Below are 12,764 nucleotides of genomic sequence, written 5' to 3'. Positions count from 1 at the left end.
TATAAAATGCACCGAGGACTGAATATGTAATTCTGGTATATGCAGTAATTGTAAATTGTACATCACCTTACGTTATGTTTGCTTTACCTGAAACTGGTCACTACCTCCGTAGTGACCAGTTATTTAAAAAATGTAATACTACATTCCCACAGCTCCACAACAGTAGGTGGCGCTAATGCGCGCCCACGCCGTGTCCTCCACCTGCCCACAAGGCAAGAAGAAGCAGTAGCAGCAGGCTACCGCTAATCTGGAACATGTACATATATTAACTGCGTGGTAAATGTGGGTGGATTCGTACAAATCGCTGAAACTCCCGAGCGTGACCAGTATTCGCTGATAAATAATACCACCAGGGAATATTAAGATGGCTGCGGCGCTTATGCCAAGGTACACGTTATTGAGGTCCCTCGTGATAAGGTGGGACATGTTTTCGTCATTGTGAGACTGACAAATACTTGATCGGGTGCATACGCGGGTCTGTAAAAGTTCGGAATTTCCTTTATTTATTTTTCGTCGCGGCTGGCTCAAAGTTCTTCATAAATGTCCTACTGCCTAGTTAACGGAGAACATCGCGAGGCACCGGGAAACGACCTGGACGTCTGTGTGCATTTTGATAGTAAGACAGATGCGCGTCGGCTCGCAAGTCCTTCCTGACCGGCGCTGCGCCCCGAAGTCCCCCTGAAAAGCGCGATGGATCATCTGAACGCTCTGCGCAACTTCGAATCGGAGATGGAGCCAGACGGACAGAGCAGCTATTCCTTATTCCCGGCCCTGGACAACATGGCAAGCTTGTCTGGGACCTCCGAGACTCTGGAAAGGTATTAGGGAATGGATCCTGAAGCTGCTCTTCTTGAAGTTGATCTTCTGATCCTGGTCCTGTCCTTTTTTCCAGTGAAACTCCCAGTGAGGTTGCAGAGAAACCCAACCTCACCTGGCTGGATGCAGCTCAGGTAACGCTGTACAGTATAGTAGTACCGCAGTATTGCACTTGATTCTGTGTATTGTTCAAATTCAAATTTTATTTGTCACATATATAGTCATAAACTGTATGATATGCAGTGAAATGCTTTAGTGACTGCTACAGACCACAGTATTGCAAATACAACCAAGTATACAATGAACCAATATGCAAATATTGCAAACACAACCAAATATTACTTTTATGTCTTTAACATAAAATATGTGTAACAGGTAGGGTGGAGGTGTCCAAATGAGTGAAGTCAAAGTATAAAGTGAAAAAGTGCAAGAGTAAAAAGAAAAAAAAAGAAGTAAAGAGTTTGTGCATAAATTCTGGGGGGGGGGGTTGAGTCCAGAGTGATTGAAAGTGCTATTGCTATTTGTAGTTGTTTTGACTTGTTTTTTTTTTTTTTTTGTTTTTTTATGTTTGAAGATTGTACTCGAAGAAGCTGGGAGGCCAATGCACATCAAGGAGATTAAACAGAGGATCATAGACCGGGGATTAGTGCAGTCAAAGTATGTGAATTTACCGTCTAGAGAAGTGAAGAAGTCAATATTTCCTAAGTGCATGATTTTTTTACACATGTAGTTTGACCCCAAGCAGGTCGGCACCAAATTCTAAATAATCCCTGTCTTTCCATTTGGAACTTTTATTTTGAAAAGTGTGTGTGTGTGTTCACACTTGTGAAAGTGGAGAAGTTTTTGTTTAATGTGTGAGAGAAAATCCAGCAAAGTTCTATTAATGTCTGTCGAATACAGAACTCACTGCCAACTTTAAGCATGTTCCCTGGAATCACACACAACCCCCAATGTCTGACTGTGTGTGTATATGCATGTGGTGGGTGGTAAGTGGTCATTGTAACATCAATCAGCATAAATATTAGTTTGTTTTTTACAGTGCAAAGTCAAGCCTTGAAGCTGTAATGTATCGTGAGGTAAGGGCTGCACACGGACACACGTAGTACAGTTTCCTGTGCATTATTTATACTTTTTGCCTGTTTTTGGAGCTAATCCTTTATTAGTCCCACAAGTGGGAAATTGCATACAAAATGTCGTTTAATTTATTTGTTTACATTTTTTAATGATATCAGTGTCTGTCTTGTTTTTTTGTCAATTTCATTACCTTTGTTCAATTCAGTTGAAATGTTTTATATTTTCCCCAGACTTTTTTTTTTTTTTTTTTTTTTTATTCAAGTCATAGTGATCATTCATAGCCTTTAATGCACATCTGTACCAGATCCATGCAAGTAAATGACATGCCGGTAATGTGCATAAATGGAATAGTTCTGTTTTAAAAATAGGGAAGCACTAAAAAAAAAAAGGAAGATAACCATCATCTTGGAAGTTGGAACTGTTTCCTTAAGTATAAATCACAGCAGAGCGGGTTTGTGGAGAGCTTGTAGAGTTAGAGCTGAGGTGCCCCAGATGCTGCTACAGCATCCCTCAGGCTGGCATGATGTACCCGCACCACGGAGCCTGGGCTTCAGTCTCCCACTGTGTTACAGACTCAGAAAGGGAGCAGGCGCTTCAAGAGGATTGAGAACAGAAATGGAGTCTTTGCCCTATTGGTAAGTTTTGATTGCCTACAGGATGATTCAGGACCACAGAATTGCGCTCAGAGAGATTTTCTTATCCAAAGAGAGTAGTTGGTTCATTTTTTTTTTATTTTTACTTCTTTCAACATTTATTGCATATTCTAAACATTGTCACTGTCATTGTTTGTTCAAGTGACCTGTGTTTTGTACATTTCATGATGCTTTACTGATTTTTAAAAAATGATACTTTTAAATGATACTTCTGCTTGGTCTCCCAGACAGATGATGAAAGACGGCTATCTCTGCAGACTGGATTAAACTCCTCTAAAACCAACTCCTCATCATCTGGACTACCTGAGTCACGGTGCAAAGTCAGGAAAAATGTCCGCAAGAACCAGAATGAGAAGTACAGACACAAGTACCTGCGCCTACGCAAGGCAGCGCGAACCATGATCTTTGTAAGTTTTTTTTTTTTTTTTTTTTTTGTGTTCAGATAAACACTTAATAAGGGACTATAGCAAAAAAATAAGGGACTATAGCAATCTAAAGTGTTCATTTGTAGAACATGGTGGAGGTAGTGAAAAGGTTTGGACCTGATTTGCTGCCTGGACTGCCTGTGACTTTTTGGCTTGATATAAAATTTTTTTTTTTTCGTCTAATGATAATAGGGTGCAAGGCATGTGCCTTTGTTTGCATATGTACATTTATGGCTTTCCATAGCCGACACCTTTATCCAGAGCACCTTACAATTGGTCGTTACAGGGACGGATACCCTTTCTCATGGTAGTAAGTGGGGTTTGAACCTGTGACTTTTTGGTCCCACAAGACTACCATGCTAGCGTCTCAGCTCACTGACACTACAATTACAGAATTTATCAGGTGACCTTATCCAGAGCAACTTACAATCAGTAGTTACAGGGACAGTCCCCCCCTGGAGACACTCGGGGTTAAGTGTCTTGCTCAGGGACACAATGGTAGTAAGTGGGATTTGAACCTGGGTCTTCCGGTTCATAGGCGAGTGTGTTACCCACTAGGCTACTACCACCACAGTTGAACACTGGTTTATATTGTCACTGTTTGTTATTTTTGGGTGTAAGTAGTGGGTTTGGGTGGGGATGCTGTACATGTGAGAAGGCTGGTTTAAGCATGGTGTTCATGCCATAGCTAAATCTACTCTTATTTGAACAGGCTAAAATCATTTGCATACCCACTGATTGTCAGTTGGGGCCATGAGGACAATCATCTGCAAAGATGTTCCTCGGCCGCATCTTGATATCCTGTCCAAACCAAGAACAGGATTGGTGACAAAGACGCACCCTTTACGAAATGTCCACACAGAAAAACAATGCAAATACGTTACTGCGCTGATACAGGAAGCAGCCCAGGCACTCCTGTAGTCCCGTATTCACCCAAATTGGCCCCATATTGGCCCTTCTTCTTGTTTGGTGTGTTGGGGGGGTGTATAACAATCCACTTCATTCGTATAGGAGAATGCAGCCCTTTGTGATGAAATAGCCCACCTCGAGGAAAAGTTTGTCCGAGCCAAAGAGGAGAGAAGGTAAGTGCTGTTTGATCTGTATCAGGATGAGGCTGTGTAGATGGAAGAGGAAGTTAGACCATTCATGTGCTTACCGAACTAACCTCTGGAGGGTTTTTGTTCTTTGCATTTTAACTCTAGGTTTATAATACACCTTTGGGAAGTTTAGGCAAATGTGTTTTTCTGAATAGAGAACAGATGTGTTTTGTTAATTTATTTAGCTTTTTGGCAACTTTTAATTCTATCACAGTAGATCAAAAGCGCTGCTGTTTTTTTTTTTTTTTTCTTTTCTTTTTTTTTTTTTTTTTTAGATAATATTGGATTTGTCTTCAATATCTTCAAAGTTGTCCATGATGGATTGATTATGTGATTGATTGGACACACATTTGCATCATTTGTCCAGGTTCTTGCTGAAGTCGCTTCTGCAGTATCAGTCTTTATCAGAAGGGGAGCTGCTCAGCACCCCTACAACCAATACCCACAACCCTGCAGTCTTTAATCCAAGTTCTGCTGGCACCCCCTCTGTCACTGGCGGCCACAGCCAGGCACCCGGGACTTCAGCCACTGAAGACAACCTGCCGAAGAAACCCAAGAAAGAGCGGAAAGAGCGTGGGAAAGAGAATGGAAAAGAAGAAGGTCGGTGAAACAATCATCTACACAAAACAAGCATTCCATGAAAAACAGCTCTTTTAAAAGAATTCAAAATAATAAATGAAGCTTTTAAAGTGACAGACTTGGGTTAACAAAGTCTGCATTCCACTCAAACACAGTACTGCACTGGAAATGATTGTTCCTCTCTACATGTATGCTGTTATTCCATCATTGACCAACATTTCCAGCTACTGGACTGAAGTTTTGTCCCATTTTATGTACAATTGTGGTCAAAAGTTTTGAGAATGACACACACACATATATATATATATATATTGTCTAGCAAGTTAGGCCTTATCAGGGCTCTCAGTTTTGTAACTCACAATCTATAGAAACCGAATGAGAATTGCTGGTGTCTTCCTCTTGTAAGTCGCTTTGGATAAAAGCGTCTGCAATGTAAAGTAAAGTAAAGTTTTGAAGTACACTGCTGGGGGAAAAAAAAAAAAAAAAAAGAGAACACTTAAACAACACAACGTAACTCCAAGCCAGTTACACTTCTTTGAAATCAAATTGTCTGAACTCCACTGGAACTTCAATAAATATAATTGAAAGTAATAAATAATGAAACTTTTAAAGTGACAGACCTGGGTTATGCTATGGCCCACCTGGCCCGCCCATTCCCAACATTCAGGATTCAAAGCTTCAACCTTCCGATTATGAGTCCACTTTTTTTTTTAGGCCATCATAACCCAATCATGCTAATTAATGTTAATTATCAATGTTATTTACTGTCATTAATCTAAAGGTATTTAAAGTGTTAAAATTAAGTAGCACTATTAATACAGCTGTTTGCGTGCTTTGCGTGGGTCTAAACTCTAGTAAAGTTTTGAAGTACACTGCTGGGGGAAAAAAAAAAAAAAAAAAAGAGAACACTTAAACAACACAACGTAACTCCAAGCCAGTTACACTTCTTTGAAATCAAATTGTCTGAACTCCACTGGAACTTCAATAAATATAATTGAAAGTAATAAATAATGAAACTTTTAAAGTGACAGACCTGGGTTATGCTATGGCCCACCTGGCCCGCCCATTCCCAACATTCAGGATTCAAAGCTTCAACCTTCCGATTATGAGTCCACTTTTTTTTTTAGGCCATCATAACCCAATCATGCTAATTAATGTTAATTATCAATGTTATTTACTGTCATTAATCTAAAGGTATTTAAAGTGTTAAAATTAAGTAGCACTATTAATACAGCTGTTTGCGTGCTTTGCGTGGGTCTAAACTCTGACATGGATTCATCCTAGCCAGAGACAATCCCTCCATAAAGATGGAGTCTAGACAGTGTAGGAGATTCATATTCCGATGAAACTGATAGCTCCTCTCTACATGTATGCACATATTCCATCATTGACCAACATTTCCAGCTACTGGAAACCCATGTTTAATTATATATATCGTTTTGATGATTCATGATTGATCAACGATTGTGATACTATAACCACACTGCATATAGTTCCCAGAAAAATGTCTAAGAAAAGGAGGGTTGCGGAGGGGGGAGCACGGAAACTGGTTCAGCCCATACCTCTGGATTCTTCTGGCCGTCCCGTCTTCCCCATTGTGTTGGGAGGTCTGACAGTCTACAGCTTAGGCGAGGTTGGAACTGTTCCCCGTTGGCTTATTTCATCATGCTGATAATGCTAAGTACACATTAAAAAAAAAAAAAACTGAAAGCTGAACAGCAATACTCTGCACACCCCTAGCAAAAAGAGTTCATTTGTACACTTTTATGTTTTCTTTCTTACCTTTTTTTAGCCTTTTATTAGAATTAAATGGTGTTCTGTCTGCACACTCAAACTGGAGCATAGGCCATTGTATAAACGCTTGGTTCAGCCATTAGGTTACATTTGATTATTACTGAATTTAGTTCAGCTAGGTTACATTCGATTAGTACTGAACGCAGCAGGAGGAAAGCAGCACACTGGGCCTTTGGAATCTAACCTTTGTTTTGTGTCAGATCATCACGGACCGAGCACGCTTCCATGATGAGGCCGCTATATACCCAGTGGGCTTCTGCAGCACACGAGTGTTTGCTAGTATGAAGAATCCTAATCAACAGTGCCTATACACATGCCAGATCAAAGATGGGGGTGATGGTCCTCAGGTAAACACACACATCGGACTCGCCATGCATCAGTACCACTGCTTCATCCAAATACAGTGATGTTTCAGGGGGTTTTCACATATTTTCCAAACTGCTTGTTTGTAACATTTTTAGTTTGCTTTTATTTTCTTACCCTCTAAACTTGTCCTGAACCAGAAGACACTCTTACCCCAGAAGACACTCTTACCCCTTCTGATAAATTCATTATATATTTTTAATAAAACATCCATTAAACATTTTATTTCATTCTTTTTTGTAATACTATAATTTTACACTTTTGTGTGGCTGATAGTCGACAAAATACAAGGGCACAGCTGCAAAAAAAGTTGGAAATTATCCCATTTTCAAAGTTGGTATGCACTCGTGGAGCCAGGCATTCTCTTAAGACACTCGGCCAGTGCGACATAGGATGTATCTTATGCCTGAGTCGGTAGTGATGCATCTCCTTGGGGTCAGCGAGCGATCTACAGCAGTTGGTGCAGCCTGGTGGTCCTGCGTTTTTACATAGATTTCTTTCAGATTAATGCGCAGTCGCAGTGTGATGCCTATCCCATGCTGAGGCACATTTGCTTTCAGTTGCAACATGGTACAGAAATAGAAGAGTGAAAATATTAATTACCATTGTGATCAATTTAATACTGATACCAACTTTGGTATCGACAGCATTGATAATTAGGATCGATCCACACACAGGTTATACACAAGCTTTTTATATATCTGTGCCCATATCTGTACCTACCTACTGCAGAAATATCTGCTCCTTGCGAAAGTGACAGTTGCAGCTCTTGCGCAATATCATTAAAAACCCAATAAATAAAATAAGACAAGCCTTCAATCATAATAGTGAGACTAGTTTTCCTGTGTGTCCCGTGCATCACATTGCAAGTTTTCAAACTGCTTGTATGGCTTTTGTCATAACTTTATATTGAATTACCCAGTAGTAAAGCACAAATACTACATACATGTTCATAGTTCTGACCACTAGTTATGGGGATAAAGTGACTTGTGTTATCAAAATGTCCCTTGCATCACGTACAGAATTGTCCAAATTCTCTCCTGTTGATCAAGTTTTGTTCCTATTTTCAAAAATGAATAATATTTATTTTTTAAATTTTATATATATACAAACACACAAATGTACATTTAGTTCTAATAATACATTCCATTCAGTTCAATGAGTCAAATATAGAAATAGCTATCAGAGTGACCTTACAGTTTCTTTTTTCTTTAGTTTGAGATTGTTCCGGAAGACGATCCCCAGAATGCCATTATAGGTTCCTCTGCCATGGCCTGCCACACAAACCTTCTGACAGCAATTGCAGCTATGAGGTATAACCCACAGCATGGAGGACACATATATTTTTGAGTACTGTGATTACAATTTAGATGTTCATAAACAGAACATACAAATCAAAGAACATACCAGATCTGTCTTTTTATTTTTTTTAATCTGTGAATTTCTTCTGTTTCAGTGGTAAACCACAGTCCCTCATTATACCCTCAGGAGCAGATTTTTTTGGATTCTTTCACCCCACTATACAAAACCTGATCCAGAGTTGTCCTGGGGCTCGAAAGTGCAGCAAGTAGGCAGTTTTCTGTGTCTTTCCTTAATGGTTGGGTGATTCTGTTGTTAGAGAATGTACATACTAAACGTACTATACTGTGTGTTTTGTACAATACCAGAATCTGAGTGTTATTCCAGTGGCTGGCCCAAAATGATAGGGTGTAATTTCAGTGTGGTTGTGTGAAAAACGATTTAATTGGATTTACAATGGGTGTGGAAATTATTCAGAACCCCTTAAATAATTTAAGACCATTTTTTCCTCATTAATGTACACACAGCACCACATATTGACAGAAAAACACAGAATTGTGGACATTTTTGGAGATTTATTCATTTATTAGAAAAACTGAAATCACATGGTATAAGTATTCAGACCCTTTTTTGTGACACTCATATATTTAACTCAGGTGCTGTTTCTTCTGATCATCCTTGAGATGGTTCTACACCTTCATTTGAGTCCAGCTGTGTTTGGTTATACTGACTGGACTTGGTTAGGAAATTCCACACCCATGTCTATATAAGACCTTACAGCTCAGAGTGCAGGTCAGAGCAAATGAGAATCAAGACATAAAAGGAACTGCTTGAAGAGACAGAATTGTGGCAAAGCACAGATCTGGCCAAGGTTACAAAAAGAGCACAGTTGCCTCCATAATCCTGAAATGGAAGATGCATTCTTGAGATGGCAGAAAGTTGTAGAAAGTCAACCATCACTGCAGTCCTCTACCAGTCTGGGCTTTATGGCAGAGTGGTCAGATGGAAGCCTCTCCTCAGTGCAAGACAGATGAAAAGTTTGCTAAAAACACCTAAGGACACAAAGATGTGGAGAAATAAGATTCTCTGTTCTGATGAGACCAAGATAGAATTAAGGCCATAAAGTTATAAGCGGTATGTGTGGAGAAAACCAGGCATCAGCTGTCCAATACAGTTCCAACAGTGAAGCATGGTGGTTAAGCACACAGCTAAAATACTGAAGAAGTGGCTTCACAGCAACTCTGTGACTGTTCTTGAATGGCCCAACCAGAACCCTGACTTAAACCCAATTGAACATCTCTGTAGAGACCTAAAAATGGCTGTCCACCAACGTTCACCTTCCATCCTGCAAGAACTGAAGAGGATCTGCAAGGAGGAATTTCAAAGAATCCCCAAATCTTGGTGTAAAGAGACTCCTGGCTGTATTACATCAAAAGAACAGATCTACTAAATACTGAGCAAAGGGTCTGAATACTTAGGACCATGTGATATTTCAATTTTTCTTTGTTAATAAATCTCCAAAAAGGGCAACAATTCTGTGTTTTTCTGTCGACATGTGGTGCTGTTTGTACATTAATGAGGAAAAAAAATGAACTTAATGATTTAAGCAAATGGCTGCAGAATAACAAAGAGTGAAAAATTTAAGAGGGTCTGAATACTTTCCGTAGCCACTGTATGTGCAACCCACAGAGGACAATCCACAAATATGTGACTTGATTGTAGATGTTATAGCATTTTTGTAGATATGCCACAGCAAAAATACTAATTCTGATATTTTTAAGTGAAGCAATTCTCATTGTGATCAATTAATATACACCCGACTTATTAAATAATCATTCATGAAGCACGTGTGTAAATCTAGATGTCCTGTTCTGGCCCATCTCTGCAGCTATCGCTGGGTGCGATTTGAGGTGTGCCGTCAACCTGATGCAATGGTGTCCCACACTCTGTCAGAAGATGATGCATCAGTGAACTTTGAAGCCTTTCAGCGGCAGCTGGGTTTTAAAGAGGCCATGTCTTCAGACCAAGTTTCAGGTGAGGCAGGCAGTTAACAGGAATTCTATTACATATTTTAGACAAAATGTATAATAATAAATGTGTTTGTTCTGTAGGCCGCCCCCCACTTCCTCCAGCCAATTCAGCCCACCAACACCACCTCAGTTCAGCTGTTCAGTTGGCAACAACTTCAAACTCTCACCTCAGCATGTAGTTTCTCTCGGTTCAGTTTCTCTCTGTCTTGGTGGCAAGACAGTCACAATCACAAAATATTCATAAAAGTGTAGGAAGTGGTGTGTATGCTTGTACTGGCTGCTGAAATATTATATCCATTGTTTAGATATGATTGCCTGTCCTCTGTTATTGTGCATTTAAAAAATCTTGGATGTAAAATGTCTTGTTAAAGTATGAATTAATTGTGTATATTAGTGCAAATATAATGTATATAGTTAATGTAAGATTAGTCTTACCTTTGCTGCATTACTTTAATCAGTCACTTGTCAGATATAATATCACATTTCCCAGTGTTAAGGCTCTGCAGCATCATGGGAACATGAGTGCAGGATCAAAAGACATGCTCTTTGGAACAACAAATCTTACAAATTCCTACACACACTGTCATGAAGAATCCAAGTCAAAATTTTCTTCAGAAAAAAAAAAAAAGACCAAGTCTGAAAACGTGGCCCATTGGCCCCGCTCGTCCTGATGGACCTGAAAACGTCTATTAACACAGAAACATCCTCCAGAGGGCATTCCCCCAATATCTCTACCAATTGATTTGTCCTAGATCATCAGTCCAACCCTCATTGAGCTGGCCCCCAATATACTTAATGTCTGACTGAGGTTGACTCCTAGGCGCTTATCGCCCTTTCTGCATGTAAGGTTAATTAAAATGTCTTAGACACGTGTCTTAAGATTTATGTCCACTCCCAGGATCCATGTAAAGCCAACTAACTGATAAAAGAGTGGAAACACTTCTGAATGCCTCAAGGACAGGCCCTGTCTTATCTGTGTGCATGTATTTGCCTAGGTGCTCAAAGGTGTACAATGATGGTCAATTCATAATACATTTCAATAACTACACTGTACAAGTTGTGTAATACAACATGTATAAATGTATATAGTGCTTATTATATACAGTGCATCAGGAAGTGTTCACTTTTTCCACATTTTATGTTACAGGTTTTAGCAAATTCATTAAAATAAATGTAAAAAATAACACATGTACGTAAGTATTCACAGCCTTTGCTCAATACTTTTGCACGTTTGGCAGCAATTACAGCCTCAAGTCTATTTGGTATCTTGGCTGTGTGCTTAGGGTCGTTAGCGTCGCCCCAGTCAAGCGCGCTATGGAGCAGGTTTTCATCCAGGATGTCTCTGTACATTGCTGCAGTCATCTTTTCCTCTATCCTGACTAGTCTCCCAGTTCCTACAGCTGAGAAACATCCCCACAGCATGATGCTGCCAGCTGTAGGGATGGTATTGGCCTGGTGATAAGCGGTGCCTGGTTTCCTCCAAACATGATGCCTGGCATTCAATCTTTTGATTCAATCTTTGTCTTTTCAGACAAATGAGTTTTCTTTCTCATGGTCTGAGAGTCCTTCATGTGACTTTTGGCAAACTCCAGGTGAGTTACCATGTGTCTTTTAACATACAGGCCTGATTGGTGGATTGCAGCAGAGATGGCTGTCCTTCTAGAAGGTTCTCCTCTGTCCACAGAGGACCTCTGGAGCTCTAACCATCAAGTTCTTGGTCACCTCCCTGACTAAAGCCCTTCTCCCCCGATCGCTCAGTTTAGGTGGCTGGCCAGAACTAGGAAGAGTTCTAGTGGTTTTGAAATTCCACTCACAAATGATGGAGCCACTGTGGCCCTTTAAAAATGTTTGTAAACTTCCCCAGATCTATGCTTTTAGACAATCCTATCTCTGAGGCCTACAAACAATTTATTTGACTTCATACTTGGTTTGTGCTCTGACATGAACTGTCAACTGTGGACATTATATGGACAGGTGAGTGTTCTTCCAAATCAGGTCCAATACACTTTTTTTCACAGCTTGACTCAAATTAAGCTGCAGAAACATCTCAAGGATGATCAGAGGAAATAGGAGGCACCCACGATCAATTTTGAGCTTCATGGCAAAGGATTACAATTTACAATTTTTAATAAATTTGCTAAAATTATCATTATGGGATGTCGTGTATAGAATTCTGAGGAGCACAAAGATCGATGTCCCATGCCCATCACTGATTCAAGCTTACAATCACCATATGGGAGGCATTGATCTATCAGACATGCTGGTCCACATGTACAAGACGATGGTATTTTCCGCTGTTTGGCTACATCCTCGACCTGTGCATCTCAAATGCCTGGCTTGTTCACAAGAGGGACTGTGCTCCACTGAATGAGAAACCACTCTCTCTCAAAAGGTTTCATCTCGCAGTTGCAAACAGTTTGAATCAGGTGAACAAGCTTGTATCAAAGGTTGGTCGACCATCATCTTCTTCTCCACCTCAAGTGTTGCCTCAGCAGAGACGCTACACCCAAAGACCTTCACATCCACAACAAGATGTGTGTTATGACAACTTGGGACACCTGCCACTTCACTCTGACAACCAAGGCCGATGTAACCTCTGTCCAACGGGAGTGTCAAGGTGGAAATGTGAGAAGA

The 12,764-nt window shown here is 40.1% G+C and overlaps 1 protein-coding gene across 5 annotated transcripts; it reads left to right on the top strand.

Moving 5' to 3' along the window:
• The first annotated feature begins 206 nt into the window (after positions 1 to 206).
• tbrg1 (transforming growth factor beta regulator 1) lies at positions 207 to 11,322 on the top strand. 5 transcript variants are annotated; one of them, XM_028962950.1, is made up of 15 exons: positions 207 to 387; positions 618 to 818; positions 893 to 950; positions 1,391 to 1,473; positions 1,856 to 1,892; positions 2,463 to 2,525; positions 2,771 to 2,950; positions 3,980 to 4,050; positions 4,433 to 4,665; positions 6,138 to 6,277; positions 6,639 to 6,785; positions 8,017 to 8,114; positions 8,258 to 8,368; positions 9,989 to 10,134; positions 10,212 to 11,322. In XM_028962950.1, exons 2-15 carry the CDS (start codon positions 691 to 693, stop codon positions 10,307 to 10,309), a joined length of 1,593 nt encoding a protein of 530 aa, XP_028818783.1. In that variant the 5' UTR covers positions 207 to 387; positions 618 to 690; the 3' UTR covers positions 10,310 to 11,322. The 5 variants fall into 5 exon arrangements, with proteins under 5 accessions (XP_028818783.1, XP_028818781.1, XP_028818782.1 ...); XM_028962948.1 differs by having other exon boundaries at positions 557 to 818; XM_028962949.1 differs by having other exon boundaries at positions 207 to 417.
• The last annotated feature ends 1,442 nt before the right edge of the window (positions 11,323 to 12,764 follow it).

Source organism: Denticeps clupeoides, chromosome 19, assembly GCF_900700375.1.
Source record: "Denticeps clupeoides chromosome 19, fDenClu1.1, whole genome shotgun sequence".
NCBI classification, from domain to species: Eukaryota; Metazoa; Chordata; class Actinopteri; order Clupeiformes; family Denticipitidae; genus Denticeps; species Denticeps clupeoides.
The sequence above is the reverse complement of the archived record's forward strand: the minus strand, read 5'-3'. Positions and strand labels throughout refer to the sequence as shown.

Bases quoted from the DNA above. Each gene is read 5' to 3' on its own strand.
- tbrg1 (XM_028962950.1), top strand. From the start codon at position 691: ATGGATCATCTGAACGCTCTGCGCAACTTCGAATCGGAGATGGAGCCA. The intron at 1,893-2,462 runs GTAAGGGCTGCA...ACTGTGTTACAG, and splicing joins AAGCTGTAATGTATCGTGAG to ACTCAGAAAGGGAGCAGGCG. The intron at 8,115-8,257 runs GTATAACCCACA...CTTCTGTTTCAG, and splicing joins ACAGCAATTGCAGCTATGAG to TGGTAAACCACAGTCCCTCA.